Source organism: Strix aluco, chromosome Z (genome assembly GCF_031877795.1).
Source record: "Strix aluco isolate bStrAlu1 chromosome Z, bStrAlu1.hap1, whole genome shotgun sequence".
In the NCBI taxonomy this organism is placed as follows: domain Eukaryota; kingdom Metazoa; phylum Chordata; class Aves; order Strigiformes; family Strigidae; genus Strix; species Strix aluco.
The window spans coordinates 37,514,719-37,527,539 of NC_133971.1; the positions used below are offsets into that span (position 1 = coordinate 37,514,719).

At 40.9% G+C, this 12,821-nt stretch overlaps 1 protein-coding gene across 1 annotated transcript in view; it reads right to left on the bottom strand.

The window, feature by feature from the left end:
• Positions 1 to 12,821, bottom strand: part of MLLT3 (MLLT3 super elongation complex subunit) — a 142,562-nt gene that overhangs the window by 41,971 nt on the left and 87,770 nt on the right. Inside the window, exon 5 of the mRNA XM_074812114.1 lies at positions 8,129 to 8,248. Within this exon, the coding sequence (XP_074668215.1) occupies positions 8,129 to 8,248 (120 nt within the window). The remainder of the gene's footprint in view (positions 1 to 8,128; positions 8,249 to 12,821) is intronic.

Consider the following 12,821-nt stretch of genomic DNA (forward strand, 5'->3'; position numbering starts at 1 on the left):
TTACCTACAATATAGATGGGATAGCAGCAGTGTGCTGGCAACTGAAGGACCAAAGCAGAACATGGCCAGCCATGTGGTCTGACTAATTTTAAAAATACAGTCAGTAGAACTACTCTGAAAAAACCCCACTGAATAATACAAAGCAGAATTAGCTTGTTTAATGAAAATCACGTCAACAAGAGGAGAAATTAAGATTGAGAATAATACATCCACTTGTGTGCTCTCTGTTGGCAGATAACTACTTACAACTTGTCCAGTCAGGATGCATTATGCTAGTATTTAATGCTGTAGGACATGAACAATTTATACATATCATGTGCAAAGAGAGCAGTATCTCCATTCTCCTCTGTAGCAATAGGTGTAAGAAATTAATTAAAAATAATTACTTTGAACTGTTTCTCCCTTCTCATTATCTTATCTCATTAATGAAACACTGAATTTTCACACAGTGCTGCACAAATTATTCAATTGTGCTTTTTGTTCATGTATTTCTTGCATCAGCAGTGCAAATGTATCTTTGAGTCAGATTCAGAAATCTAACAATATATATAATATATATGCATCAACATTAACATAGGCAGAAGCACCAACATTGAACAATATTATGATGACATCTGAATGCCTGAAAGTAAGGGACTTCCTCATTTCCCAGGCCAGTAATTAAAAAATAAAAACCCACTAATCATTCCTTGGGATGTTTTACTTTAGTCAAAACTCCTTTCTTTCCTCGTGGGTTTTTTTTCTTTTTTTAATTAAAAAAAAGCACTCTATATTTTGTTTGATGCAACACCAAAGGTTGACATATGAACTAATTATTAATGCTTTTATCTTCACATCTTGTTCTATCATGCCAGACCTGTGTTGCCTTGGGGAGGAATAAAATACGTGCCATTAAGAAACTAGATGGAGTCCTTATGTTTCTTATTGGTCTCCTTATTACAGATTTTAAATCGCTCCAAAAGGAGAGGCTCATTTTAGTGGTTTTCCAACAGATAAGAGATGTGAAATAGGTCCTGGGATGCACTAGTATTAAAACCAATAGGGATTTGAGATCTTTTTTGTCTTTTCAATTTTAAAACCAGACTTCTTTCCTCCTTCTACAACATGGAAGCTGATGTTTTCACAGAGTTCGAGTATATGATGTACTTATGATATAGACATATATATACACACCCCTGCTGTGTTATTTGAGAGCTACTCTTTCATTAAGACAGCCAACCCATTGCTTTTATATCTGCAATCATTCTCTAAGTAAAAAAACCAAAGTATATTACCTTATTTCCTAAGCTTCTGCAATGACCCTAACAGAAGCCAACAATGACTTAGAGGAAACAGCAAGAGGAACATAAAATTTGTAAGATGGAAAAAAACTCCAAATATATTCATTGGTAAAATTATATCAAACCTAATGATGAATGTGGAAGGTTGATGGGGATGAAATGTGGCTAAATATTCACATCCAGCACAGATCTTGCCAAAAATCAGAATGTACTTGCAATCTGTTTTCTTATTTATCAAAATCTAACAGTGTGTTTAAAAGTTTCTGTTCCTTCCCACCTTAAGAAGTATAGTAAGAAATAAGAGCAAATTATGTATTTCTAAGAGACAAATAAAACAGTCTTTTCTCAAGTTCAGCTGTAAAATGGAATCATGGGGTTTTGACAGGTAATATATTTACACATCATAGCTTACATTTGTGTATTAATCAAATATTGAAGCAACCCAGGTGAATGCTGAACTTTGATACACTGCACAACAAACATCAAAAGAATAATATGGAGGATTATATGCATGTTAAAATATCTGCAGATGTTTTCTTAAGCCAAGTAACACCATGGTACGTATAGTACTTCAAGATATATAACCCCCTTTCATAGAGCAGTACTAACAGATCTCTAAAAATAAATATTTCAGAAAGCATGATAAAAATCCAACAGAGAAAAACTCTGGTACTGTGACTGTTGCACTCAATTCCTACTCAGATATTGGCTAACACAGCTCATGCTAAAGCCTGATGTATGCTGGAAACAGCAAGAGCATCAGGTAGGCAGAACAGGTGGTCAGAAAGAGCTAAAGGGCCCTTATGCAGCTATGATCACTTGCAAATTGCTGTATCCTGCAGCGATCATCTTTCTCTAGCAGTTTCCTCAGAATCTGCTAATTTCTGGAAATTATATACACCAAACCTCCAAACCGGAAGGTAAAAAACATCAGTTTACAAAAAAAAAAAAAAAGTTTTGGAAGTGGATCCATCAGTAGCTGCACTGTTGAGGTTTTCGTGCCTCCAGTATCACACAGGGAATGCCCACACCGTGACAGAGGAGGAAGGCTGAGCACCCTCATCCTCCGCTAGATAACTACATTATTATTTTTCGCTCCTAAATGCATGGATTAAGAGTTACAGGTTATAAATTATGAAACCTTATGACTTGAGTGGTGAATAAGTGAATTCACGTGATAGACTAGGCTGGGCAAAGGGGACTGAGCCCTGTTTGTCTTGGTTTTTTGCTCTATTTCTTAATGAGCTCATGAAAGAAAGTTTAAATCACAGCCTACATTGTCCTGTAAATTTGAGAGATCCAAACAGACCGTGAAAGCTGCTCAACAGATAACACATTTGCAGATTAAAACAAGTCTATAACTACGAGGCAAAAAAAAAGTATTGAACAATCTGTACATCTTGTAGTGTCAGAATCTTATTTCACGCCACAAAATGTCATTCCCTATTTGGTTGAACACGAGTTTGAATAGCAGTATCCTCTGAAAATCATTTCAAATCTCTCCAGTTGCTGACAGACATTAGGAACCTAATTAGCAAATGAAGCATTTGGGGGGAGGGAAGGAGTGGTTCTTTGAATTTTATTAAGTTATTAAACTGAGCACATTGGCATGGCTATACCGGTCCACCGTACTCTGGCTTTAGTCTACAGATTTAGTATTAGTGATCATAAAAACATGTACTATTTTCATTTGTAATAAAAAAGCATTTCTTCAAACATTATGCCTATTGAAATAATGTGTCCATTTCAAGCCAATGGACTGGAATTAGTCTCAAATATGCCTCTTGCTCTTAGAGGAAAAGAGGAAGAAGATATCTAAAAGGAATTACTTGCTCAAGAAATTCAGATTTCTGTTGCATATAAATTGTGTTTATTATTGAATACAAACACTAACTGATTTGGGGAAAAAAAAACTCTACGCATTTTGAAAGCTTCCACAAATACTGTGGTATTCTTCCACTTGCTAGATGTGTGCTGGAGATGAATTTATCTGCTCCTAGTTCTTCTCACAGATTATTGCTGTATTACATATTTACAAGTTTGTCCAGCCCACCAAACTATTATGACCAATGACATCAGAAAAGTTAGAAGCTGGTGGAGAATTACAAGGCTCACTGGTTTAACAGAGAAAGCCAAAAGGGGTAGCATAAAATAACTGGGGTTTTTTTCTCATCACACATGGGAATAAGAGCTTTTGTTTTTCTGTTCATATATTAAACCTCATTTCAGTGCAGCTGACACTACAGCTCATTCCAAAAGACATAATCATCCCAACAAAACTAATCAAGCTGTTTCTCTGTATTCTGTGCATGTAGTATTTACACAATACAAACAGGCACAGTAATACAACTGATTTAAAAGCAACACAAGTATCTGTAGCTAGCCTGCAGCTTTTTTTATATTCTGAAAAAATGCATAAAGTAAGCTTTCATGGATTTCTGCCTATCTTCTGTATTTCCAAGACTAAAGCTTTGTTTTAGAATCACAATACTGGGGCTCACTAAGACCACCTCCATTAAACACAGAATCATGGAACTTCAGAAATACAAACATCTATATTTTTTGACTATGGATTTCAGAAGATGATGTGACAGAAAGCAAACTTGACAGTTCTCTCTTACTTCATACTGCATTGTATTTTTTAATATGTGAATGCTAAACCAACAATATGACTTTGTTGCACTGGTTTTACTGTTTTGACTGCAATTCTCCTCTAACTAGAACTCCTAGAACTCTCCTGCTCCCCAAACAAAACAAAAATCCTAACTACAAAAATCCAAGAGTTCTCAGCTCCCAGAATTTATAATAAAAAAACCCAAACTTTTTTGTTGTATTAAACCCAAGGTTCCTTCATGTTTCCATTACTCAAAACCAGCTGATGATTCTTGGTAAGGCAGGTATTTACAACTCTTTCTTTATGAGATACAAGAACAGTTGCTCATTACTGTGTGTTTTAATTTGGACAGGAGGAGACAGAAATTGCTGGGGAGGAGGGGAAAACTTGAATACTCACACTAACTGGCAAGAAACAGTGTATTGATGTAACATCTCTTCCCACTATTAAAAACTCCAGTGAACAGATACATGTTTGAAAAAAGAATCATTTCAAATAGAGAGCATTGCTGCTGAAGATCCCTATTCTGAAACCAAATAGTTAAAAAACATTCCTAGGTAACAATTTTATAGATATTGAATAAAAAACTGAGATGTGATGCACACCTAAGCCCCTACTGACTCCCTAACTTCCTGCTATGGGTTAAACTCACTACAGGTGGTTGGGTTGCTTCAGTAAAAATGAAAGATTTCAAATGTTCATTGATAAGGATGTGTGCAGCAAACATGCAACACTCCCTTCACCCTCCTTCACCCCAACCACAGTTCTCACTTGTCAAGTTTCTATACCAGACAAAAGTTAATTGTTTGAACACAGTTCAGAAAATGACATCACAAGTTAGCATTTACTTATGAAAAAATTTACACTGGAGATACAAGACATCCCATGGTCAACAGCTACTAGATGGAGCATTATGTAGGACATGGTATCCTGTCTCTATCTCCCTGAAGTCCTTCTGCAGGTGTTTGGCTTGCGTATATAGGCCAAGCCACAGTATGCCTGCTTTGGCATGCAATGCAAGACGTGGGTGAATCAAGACTACAGACAAACCTGAAGAAGTGACTGGAAACTGAACTCTAGAGAGCTACCCAACCTCACAAGAATCCCTATTATAGATGGTAAAATGTCAAAGTAACAAGTATAGTGAAGACAGGGTGGAGTGTCTTTGTGTAGGAATCAGGGGGAAGGCCAACAGGGCAGATGTGGTAGTAGAAGTCTACTATAGGCCACCCACCCAGGACAGAGGTGGATGAAATATTCTATAGGCACTTAGGAGAAATCTCACAATCGCTTGACCTTGTTCTTGTGGGAGACTTTAACTTCCCAGACATCTGCTGGAAATACAACACAGCAGAGCGGGACCAGTCCCGGAGATTCCTGGAATGTGTGGGAGACAACTTCCTGACACAGCTGGTGAGTGAACCAACCAGAGAAGGTGCCCTGCTGGATCTCCTCTTTGTGAACAGAGAAGGGCTGGTGGATGATGTGGTGGTTGGAGGCCGACTACGGCACAGCGATCATGAAGTAATAGAGTTCTCTATTCTTAGAGAGGCCAGGAGAGGGCTAAGCAGAACTGACATCCTGGACTTCCAAAGGGCTGACTTTGTCTTGTTTAGGCACCTGCTTGACAGGATCCCTTGGGAGACGGTCCTGAAGGGTATAGGGGTCCAGGAAGGCTGGGCACTCTTTAAGAAGGAAGTGTTAATGGCACAGGAGCAGGCTGTCCCCAGGTGCTGTAAGAGAAGCCGGCGACAGAGAAGACCACCGTGGCTGAACAGGGAGCGTTGGCTGCAACTCAGGGAGAAAAGGAGAGTTTACAGCCTTTGGAAGAAGGGACTAGCCACTCACAATGATTACAAAGAGGCTGTGAGGCTGTGCAGGGTGGAAATCAGGAGGTCTAAAGCCCAGCTAGAAATTAATCTGGCTTCAGCAATCAAGGACAACAAGAAATATTTCTGTAAGTATGTCAACAGCAAAAGAAAGACCAGGGAGAGCCTCCATGCCCTGCTAGACACAGGAGGAAACATGGTAACAAGTGATGAGGAGAAGGCTGAGGTGCTTAATGCCTTCTTTGCCTCGGTCTTTAATAACAAGACTAGTTGTATTGAGGGAATCCAGCCTCCTCAGCCAGAGGACAGAGACTGGGAGAACGACCCCCCTGCAATCCAGGAGGAGATAGTCAGTGACCTACTGCATCACATAGACATACACAAGTCTATGGGACCGGATGGGATACACCCGAGGGTGCTGAAGGAGCTGGCTGGGGTGCTCAACAAGCCACTTTCCATCATTTACCAGCAGTCCTGGCTGACCGGGGAGGTCCCGACAGATTGGAGATCAGTCAATGTGACGCCCATATATAAGAAGGGTCAGAAGGACGATTCGGGAAATTACAGGCCTGTCAGCTTGACTTCGGTGCCCGGGAAACTGATGGAGCAGCTCATCCTGAGTACCATCACACAGCACACACGGCACAACCAGATATCAGGCCCAGTCAGCATGGGTTTATGAAAGGCAGGTCCTGCTTGACAAACCCGATCTCCTTCTATGACAGGGTGACCTGCTTATTGGATGAGGGAAAGGCTGTGGATGTTGTCTACCTTGATTTCAGTGAGGCCTTTGACACCGTTTCCCACAGCATTCTCCTGGCGAAACTGGCTGCTCGTGGCTTGAATGAAACATGTCAAAGAACTCTTTTTTTTCCCCTCTCTATGTATCCTTACTGCTGTGACACATTCTTATCAATGGACACGCTTAGGCATACCCGTAGTTCATTACCTGACAGTTCTTACAAGATTTGTCACAGTCACAGAACATGGAAGTCATTGATAAAAATGGGTATTGCCCCTTGTACTATGTGCACTACAAGACTAAGCAACATATTTCAAATTCACATGCTGCTGTACTGGGTCTGGCTGAGCCAGAATTGGTTTTCCCCTATAGCAGCCCTCATGGTGCTGTGTTTGATGTTGGGAGCTGGCAGGGTGTTGATAGCACACTGGTGTTGTGGCTACTGCTGAGTAGTGCTTACACAGCACCAAGGCTCTTTTCGACATTTCCCCCCCACAGTGGGACGGGGTGGGCAAGATCTTGGGAGGGGACACAACCAGGACAGCTGACCCGAACTGACCAAAGGGATATTCCAGACCATATGACGTCTGCTCAGTCTAAAGCTGGGAGAAAGGAGGAAGGGGGTGGGGTCACCCTTGGTCCTCCGAGGCAACCACTACGCGTATTGGAGCCCTGCTTCCTGAGAAGGCCCGACATCGCCTGTTCATGGGAAGTAGAGAATACATCTGTTTTCTTTTTTTGCTTCCGCACGTGGACCTTTGCTTATATTAAAACTGCTTTTGTTTTACCCACAAGGGTTGGCTATCTTATATTCTTTCCTCCCTTTGCCCTGTCGAGAAAAAAGGGGAAGGGGGGGGAAGTGATAGAGCGACTTGGTGGGTACCTGGCATTTAGCCAAGGTCAAACCACCACAGCTGCTAAGAAAGAAAATCAAACCCCAAACAATTTAACAGAATGGGGAAAAGGCATATATGTTCATACATTTACAAAGCAAGTCATTGTGTTCCATTTATTACTTGAATAAACACAAGATGCTCTTTATTCTCCCACACCATTAATTCATTTTGTCAAAATGAAGTAATTTTCTGCTGTTTTGGAAAGGTCCATTTGTATTACTCAGAAGGTTCATTGGACTATACCTTTTTACCATGTTCTATATTGGAGATGCAATTTGATGTCCTACAGACTGATGATACATTGATGTCTTTGAAACACCTAGTAAAGAATTAACCCCTGAAATTTAAACAAAAGTAAAAATCCTAAAGAATACAACTTAGTTTCACTTTACACAGTTATCTTTAAAAGTATTCTAAAATACTTAATAAATGAAACGATTATTATAGTATTTTCTCATATTCTTTACATTTCTGTAAATCACACTTCCATCACCAGAATTCCTAATACTACAACAGACCATTAGAATTCCTTCTCGGAAAGGAGGAAAACAATTGTGCAGTACCTTTACTGGCACCTGTTCTCACAACCATCCTTGTTTTGCATTATTTTCATGTGGTGAACAGTAAGTTCACAACAAAGAAATGTTGAGACCTATTATCACTGGACTGTGCCATGAGATTGCAAAAATACCTAGAAATACTTTTTTTCTCAAGTTAATTCCCAGGGAAAGCACCACTGGCTCAAGTATATTCCAGCAAAGTCTCACCTTTGGCGCATGAGATGACTTCTTCTTCACTTCAGAAAAAGACAGGGAGTTACTGGAAAGGTTGGGGAGATAAAGGCTCTGTCCTGAAGAGAACGATGTGCCATCTGACATTACCATGATCTGTTATAAGAGGGGAAAGCATGTCAGCCAAACATTACCAACAGAGACAGAGACAGTCTCACCTGCTAAGAACTAGCAAATCAAATTGGTAGGAGAATAAAACTTCTCCAACAAACGGTATCCAAGTGTCTTCTCAACTAGGGATGGTTTAATGAAACCACACTGCCATCCTCTATTTAATGAGCAAATCACATTTCAATTTCCATGCAAAATACAATGCAAGACACTCAAAAAATGGCATAACTTGTCCTATTATAGCTGCTTACATGCCATGGCACCAGAGCCCTTAGCACTCTTTCTCCTGTCCAGAGCAATGTCTAGTACACTTGAAAGATCATCCCACCTGCAGTAAAAGGTTCTGCAGGTTGCTGATATACTGTAAATATGTATGTGCAGCAGTCTTCACTTTCAACTAAAGTGAAGTGAAGGAAGACTCTAATAGGTATAGGTGGCAAGGTCTGAGTGGCAGGGGTGGCTTCTTTGAGGAGAGGTCAGGGACTTGCCCATGTTTTACACAGCTGGATCCAACTGTCTCCAGTGGACCCACTGCAGGCCATGTTTGAGCCTCTCAGGCAAGATGGTGGTGCCTCACAGAAAACAGGCTCTAGAAAGGGCAAAACACTGCACAGGCAGAGGATGTGAGGGAAAAAAAAAAACAATTGTGAGAAACTGAGTGTGGACACCAAGGTCAAAGGAGGAGAGTAAGAGATGCTCCAGGCGCTGGAAAAGGTACTTTCCTTAAGCCCACAGAGAGTCCATACTGGAGTGGTTCGTGAAGGACTACAGCCCACAGAGAGGCCCCATGCTGAAGGGGGGGAAAGTGTGAGGAGGGAGGAGTGGCAGAGAGGAATTGTTATAGATTGACTACAAACACCATTCTCCATCCCTCTGCACTGTTCAGGGAGGTGGAGGAGATAGACACGTCCTGAATGAAGAGTGAAGTTGAGCATGGGAAGGTGGTGTTGGGGGGTGGTGGTGTTTTCTTTTTTGTTTTTTTTTTTGTTTGTTTCTCATTTGCAAATTAAAATAGATTTGGGTAAAAATTAAACTAAATTAACTTTCCCCAAGTCAAGTCTGGTTTCCCCACAACATTAACTGGTAAGCAATCTCCCTGTTTTTGTCTTGACCCTAGCTTTCTCATCCTATCTTCTCCCCCAGTCCTGCTGAGGAGCCAGAGTGAGTGACCAAACATCTGGGTGGGCGTTCAGCCCTTAGCCAGGGTTAACCCACTACAAAGATACACTGTAAAAAGTGAAAGCATTACAGCTCTAACTTCAACTTCTAACTTCAAGCTTCTGCTATAGCTGGAGTAAATTGGATGGCTGGTGAGCAAGCAGCATTTTTGCTATAACAAGGGTCTAGCTCTCTTTCTTGATTTTAAAGACTCTTAAGTACAAACAGATCATTTCCAGAGACCACAGATAAATCAGCCGTCACAGAGCAGTTACCAGACATGTAAAGATTATGCCTTGCATCTGAAAGAAACAGCTAGCTCCTGTCTTCTGTTCCAGTGCTGCTGTGCCTGGATTTTACTGCTTCCTAGCACAGCTATTCATTTATCTATTGTTTTAAAACCCTAAATGCCAGAGACAGCTTACCTGCTGTCTGACAAGCCCTGCAAAGCTGGAGAGCAGTTGCAGAGGTCTGCACCTGCAAGGAAACATATCTCTTTCCACAGGTTCCCATGCACAAAGTCACATTTGGTTTTGTGGATGCTCTGTGTGGTCACCCTTGCCTCTTCACATGACCAAACCACTGTCTGATATTGGGGACAGGGAGAGACTGACCCATCACGTCTTGTGCACATTACATTAAATGGGAAATGCAAAATTGGGACATCTTGGATGTAGATATGTATAGTGCACACTTTACCTCTCCATGTCAAGATGATACTTATTGCATACAGCTTCTTCAAGACAGGAATTCAATTTTTTTTTTTTTTAACTTTTATTTAAACACCACTCCAAATGAATCTTGTTCCAGACAACTTTGATCAAAAGGTCATGTGGTAGCCTGGAGAATATTAAGGGACATGTCTAGGTAATAAAGATGACTTTTTATTGGCCTGTAAGTTGAGCATTACTTTTCAACACTGCTGCTAGAATCCAAAGGTGGAGGAAGAAGGCAATAAAGTTGTTCTCCTTTCTTGACCACAGGTTTGTGTATCAACAACAACAGAAAGTCTTTAAAAGTTATTTATGTATTCAAACATTTTGTGAAGTAAGATTTCCCACAGGGCATGTAACAAATTTTCTCCCCACAACCTCATTTCCATTTCTGAGACACCTAAACCAGAGCCTGCCAAGAGCCAGAACTCTCAAAAATCAGCTGGGCAAAAGCAGTGGCATCCTTCTTCTAATCATGATAATATCAATAGCAATTAGCTATTGTGAATCACAGTAAGTGATTTCCTTTAGCTGGCCAAATACTTTTTAACTTCAACTTGCCAAGGGTTTTGCCCAGTTGAATGCAAGAAAAGGCACAAGCTAACAAAGAACAATCAGCAACAAGGACAAGGAAAATCTGTAGCCACATGTGCATACCATAAACCTGTGCAACAGGTAGAGAAAATGCATGTTTCTATTACTATTTCCTCTCACAAACTAAGTCAAATGGGTGGTTAAATAAGATTGTTCTCCTTTAATTTAAACTCAGTGCAATGCTTTAAATCCACAGACTTCACAGAAAATACCAACTGCATTAAAATCATCTTTCAGAAAAAGTAGATGTAAGGTTACACATTAATTATAGAGGTTAAGCAGGTATTTTATTGACACAAAGTAGTTTTGTTCATACACTCACATGACAAAAAGATGCACATCCATGTGGAAAAGAAATACAGTCAGCAGGATCAGGGTTTGCCCTACCTTGAAATTAAAAGGAAAGAAACAAAAAAAATTGTGCCAAGGATTCTTTCTCCTAGGGTTGGAAGCTGCCATTTTCTCCCTGAAGCATAAAAGTCTGACTCACTAAAATAAACTGAGGTTCAACCACTGCATAAATTTTCTTTTTAAAATTCAGAAACATTCCAGTTTAGAAATTCTTATATAGTCAACATTATATACAGACACTCTTAGAAAGTTGACATTTTAAAAAAGTGTATGGACTTCTGAGATATCTCAGGTTCTGGGCAATTATTTGGACCATTAACAGTCTCAGTATTACAGACTGTGTTTAGAAACAAGATGATTGTCTACAGAAAGATTTACAGTGCTGGGATGAACGGTGTTAGTAACATCTGAGGTCTGGCAAATTTGTCAAATCTAGCTCCACACAGAGAGAAAATAAATCCCATACAGTTTTTAGAAGACAAAATCTGGACATTCTAAATTGAGCACCCTAAAAATGTCAGTGTATTGAATCCTGCAGCCTGTTATTTCATTATAAACCCTATCAAAATGGCAACTACAGATTCAAAATTTTAATGTGATTAACAATGTATGCAGTAAAACAGGACTTCAGTTCAGACTACATACTTTACCGTCTGTAAAGATGACAAGAAACCAAGAAAAATCTCATGTAAAATTAAGTTTTTGGCCCCTGCAATAAAAACCACACCTGTCTTCCAACCGGATCTCTGTCAGAAAAAGGGTATATTCCTCATTAAAGTCCCCTATATCAGAAAAAAATATCACTTGCTTTCTCCTTTCCCTCAAAGGATAAAGCTAATATTAAGTAACTCTTCAGGAACTCTTCCAAAATGTTTGTTTTCTTTGCCAATGTCCTGGTTTGAGTGAGTGGTGGGGGGTTTTGGTAGTGGGGGAGGGGGCTACAGCAGTGGTCCCCTGTGAGTAGCTTCCCAAAAGCTCCCCTGGCTCCAAGTCAGACCCACCTCTGGCCAAGGCTGAGCCAATTAGCAATGGTGGCTGCACCTCTGTGATAACGTATTTAAGAAGGAGAACCTGGGAGGAGGAATTGGAGGTGTAAGGAGTTGTAAGAGGAACACCTATGTGAACACTGAGGTCAGTGGGAGAAAGGGAGGGGGCAGCGTGCCGAAGCAGAGACCCCCCTACAGCCCATGTTGAGAGGGCAGGCTGTCCCCCTGCCACCCACAGAGGTCACCAGTGGAGCAGATGCCCACCTGCAGCCCCTGGAGGACCCCACACTGGAGCAGGTGGCTGCACCCAAAGAAGGCCGGGACTCTGTGGGAAGAAGCCCCCGCTGCTGTAGTTCAGCACTGGGAGGACTGCAACACATGGGAGGGACCCATGCTGGAGCAGCTTGGGAAGGGCTATGGCCCACGAGAAGGACTCATGTCGCAGAAAGTTCATGGAGGACTGTCTCCCATGAGAGGGACACCACGCTGGAGCAGGAGAAGAATGTGAGGAGTCCTTCCCCTGAGAAGGAAGCAGTGGGACTGACTGAAGGCTCCCATCCCTTGTCCCCTGCAACACTGCTTGGAAGGAGGTAAAGAAATTGGGAGCAAAGCTGAGTCCCAGAAGAAGGGAGGGGCTGGGGGAAGGTATTTTTAAGATGTGGTAATGCTTCTCACTGTCCTACTCTGTCTGTGATAAGTGTTATTATTTTTAGTATTTGAATTAAACTGATGTTCTTTTTTCTTCCCCTGTCTGTC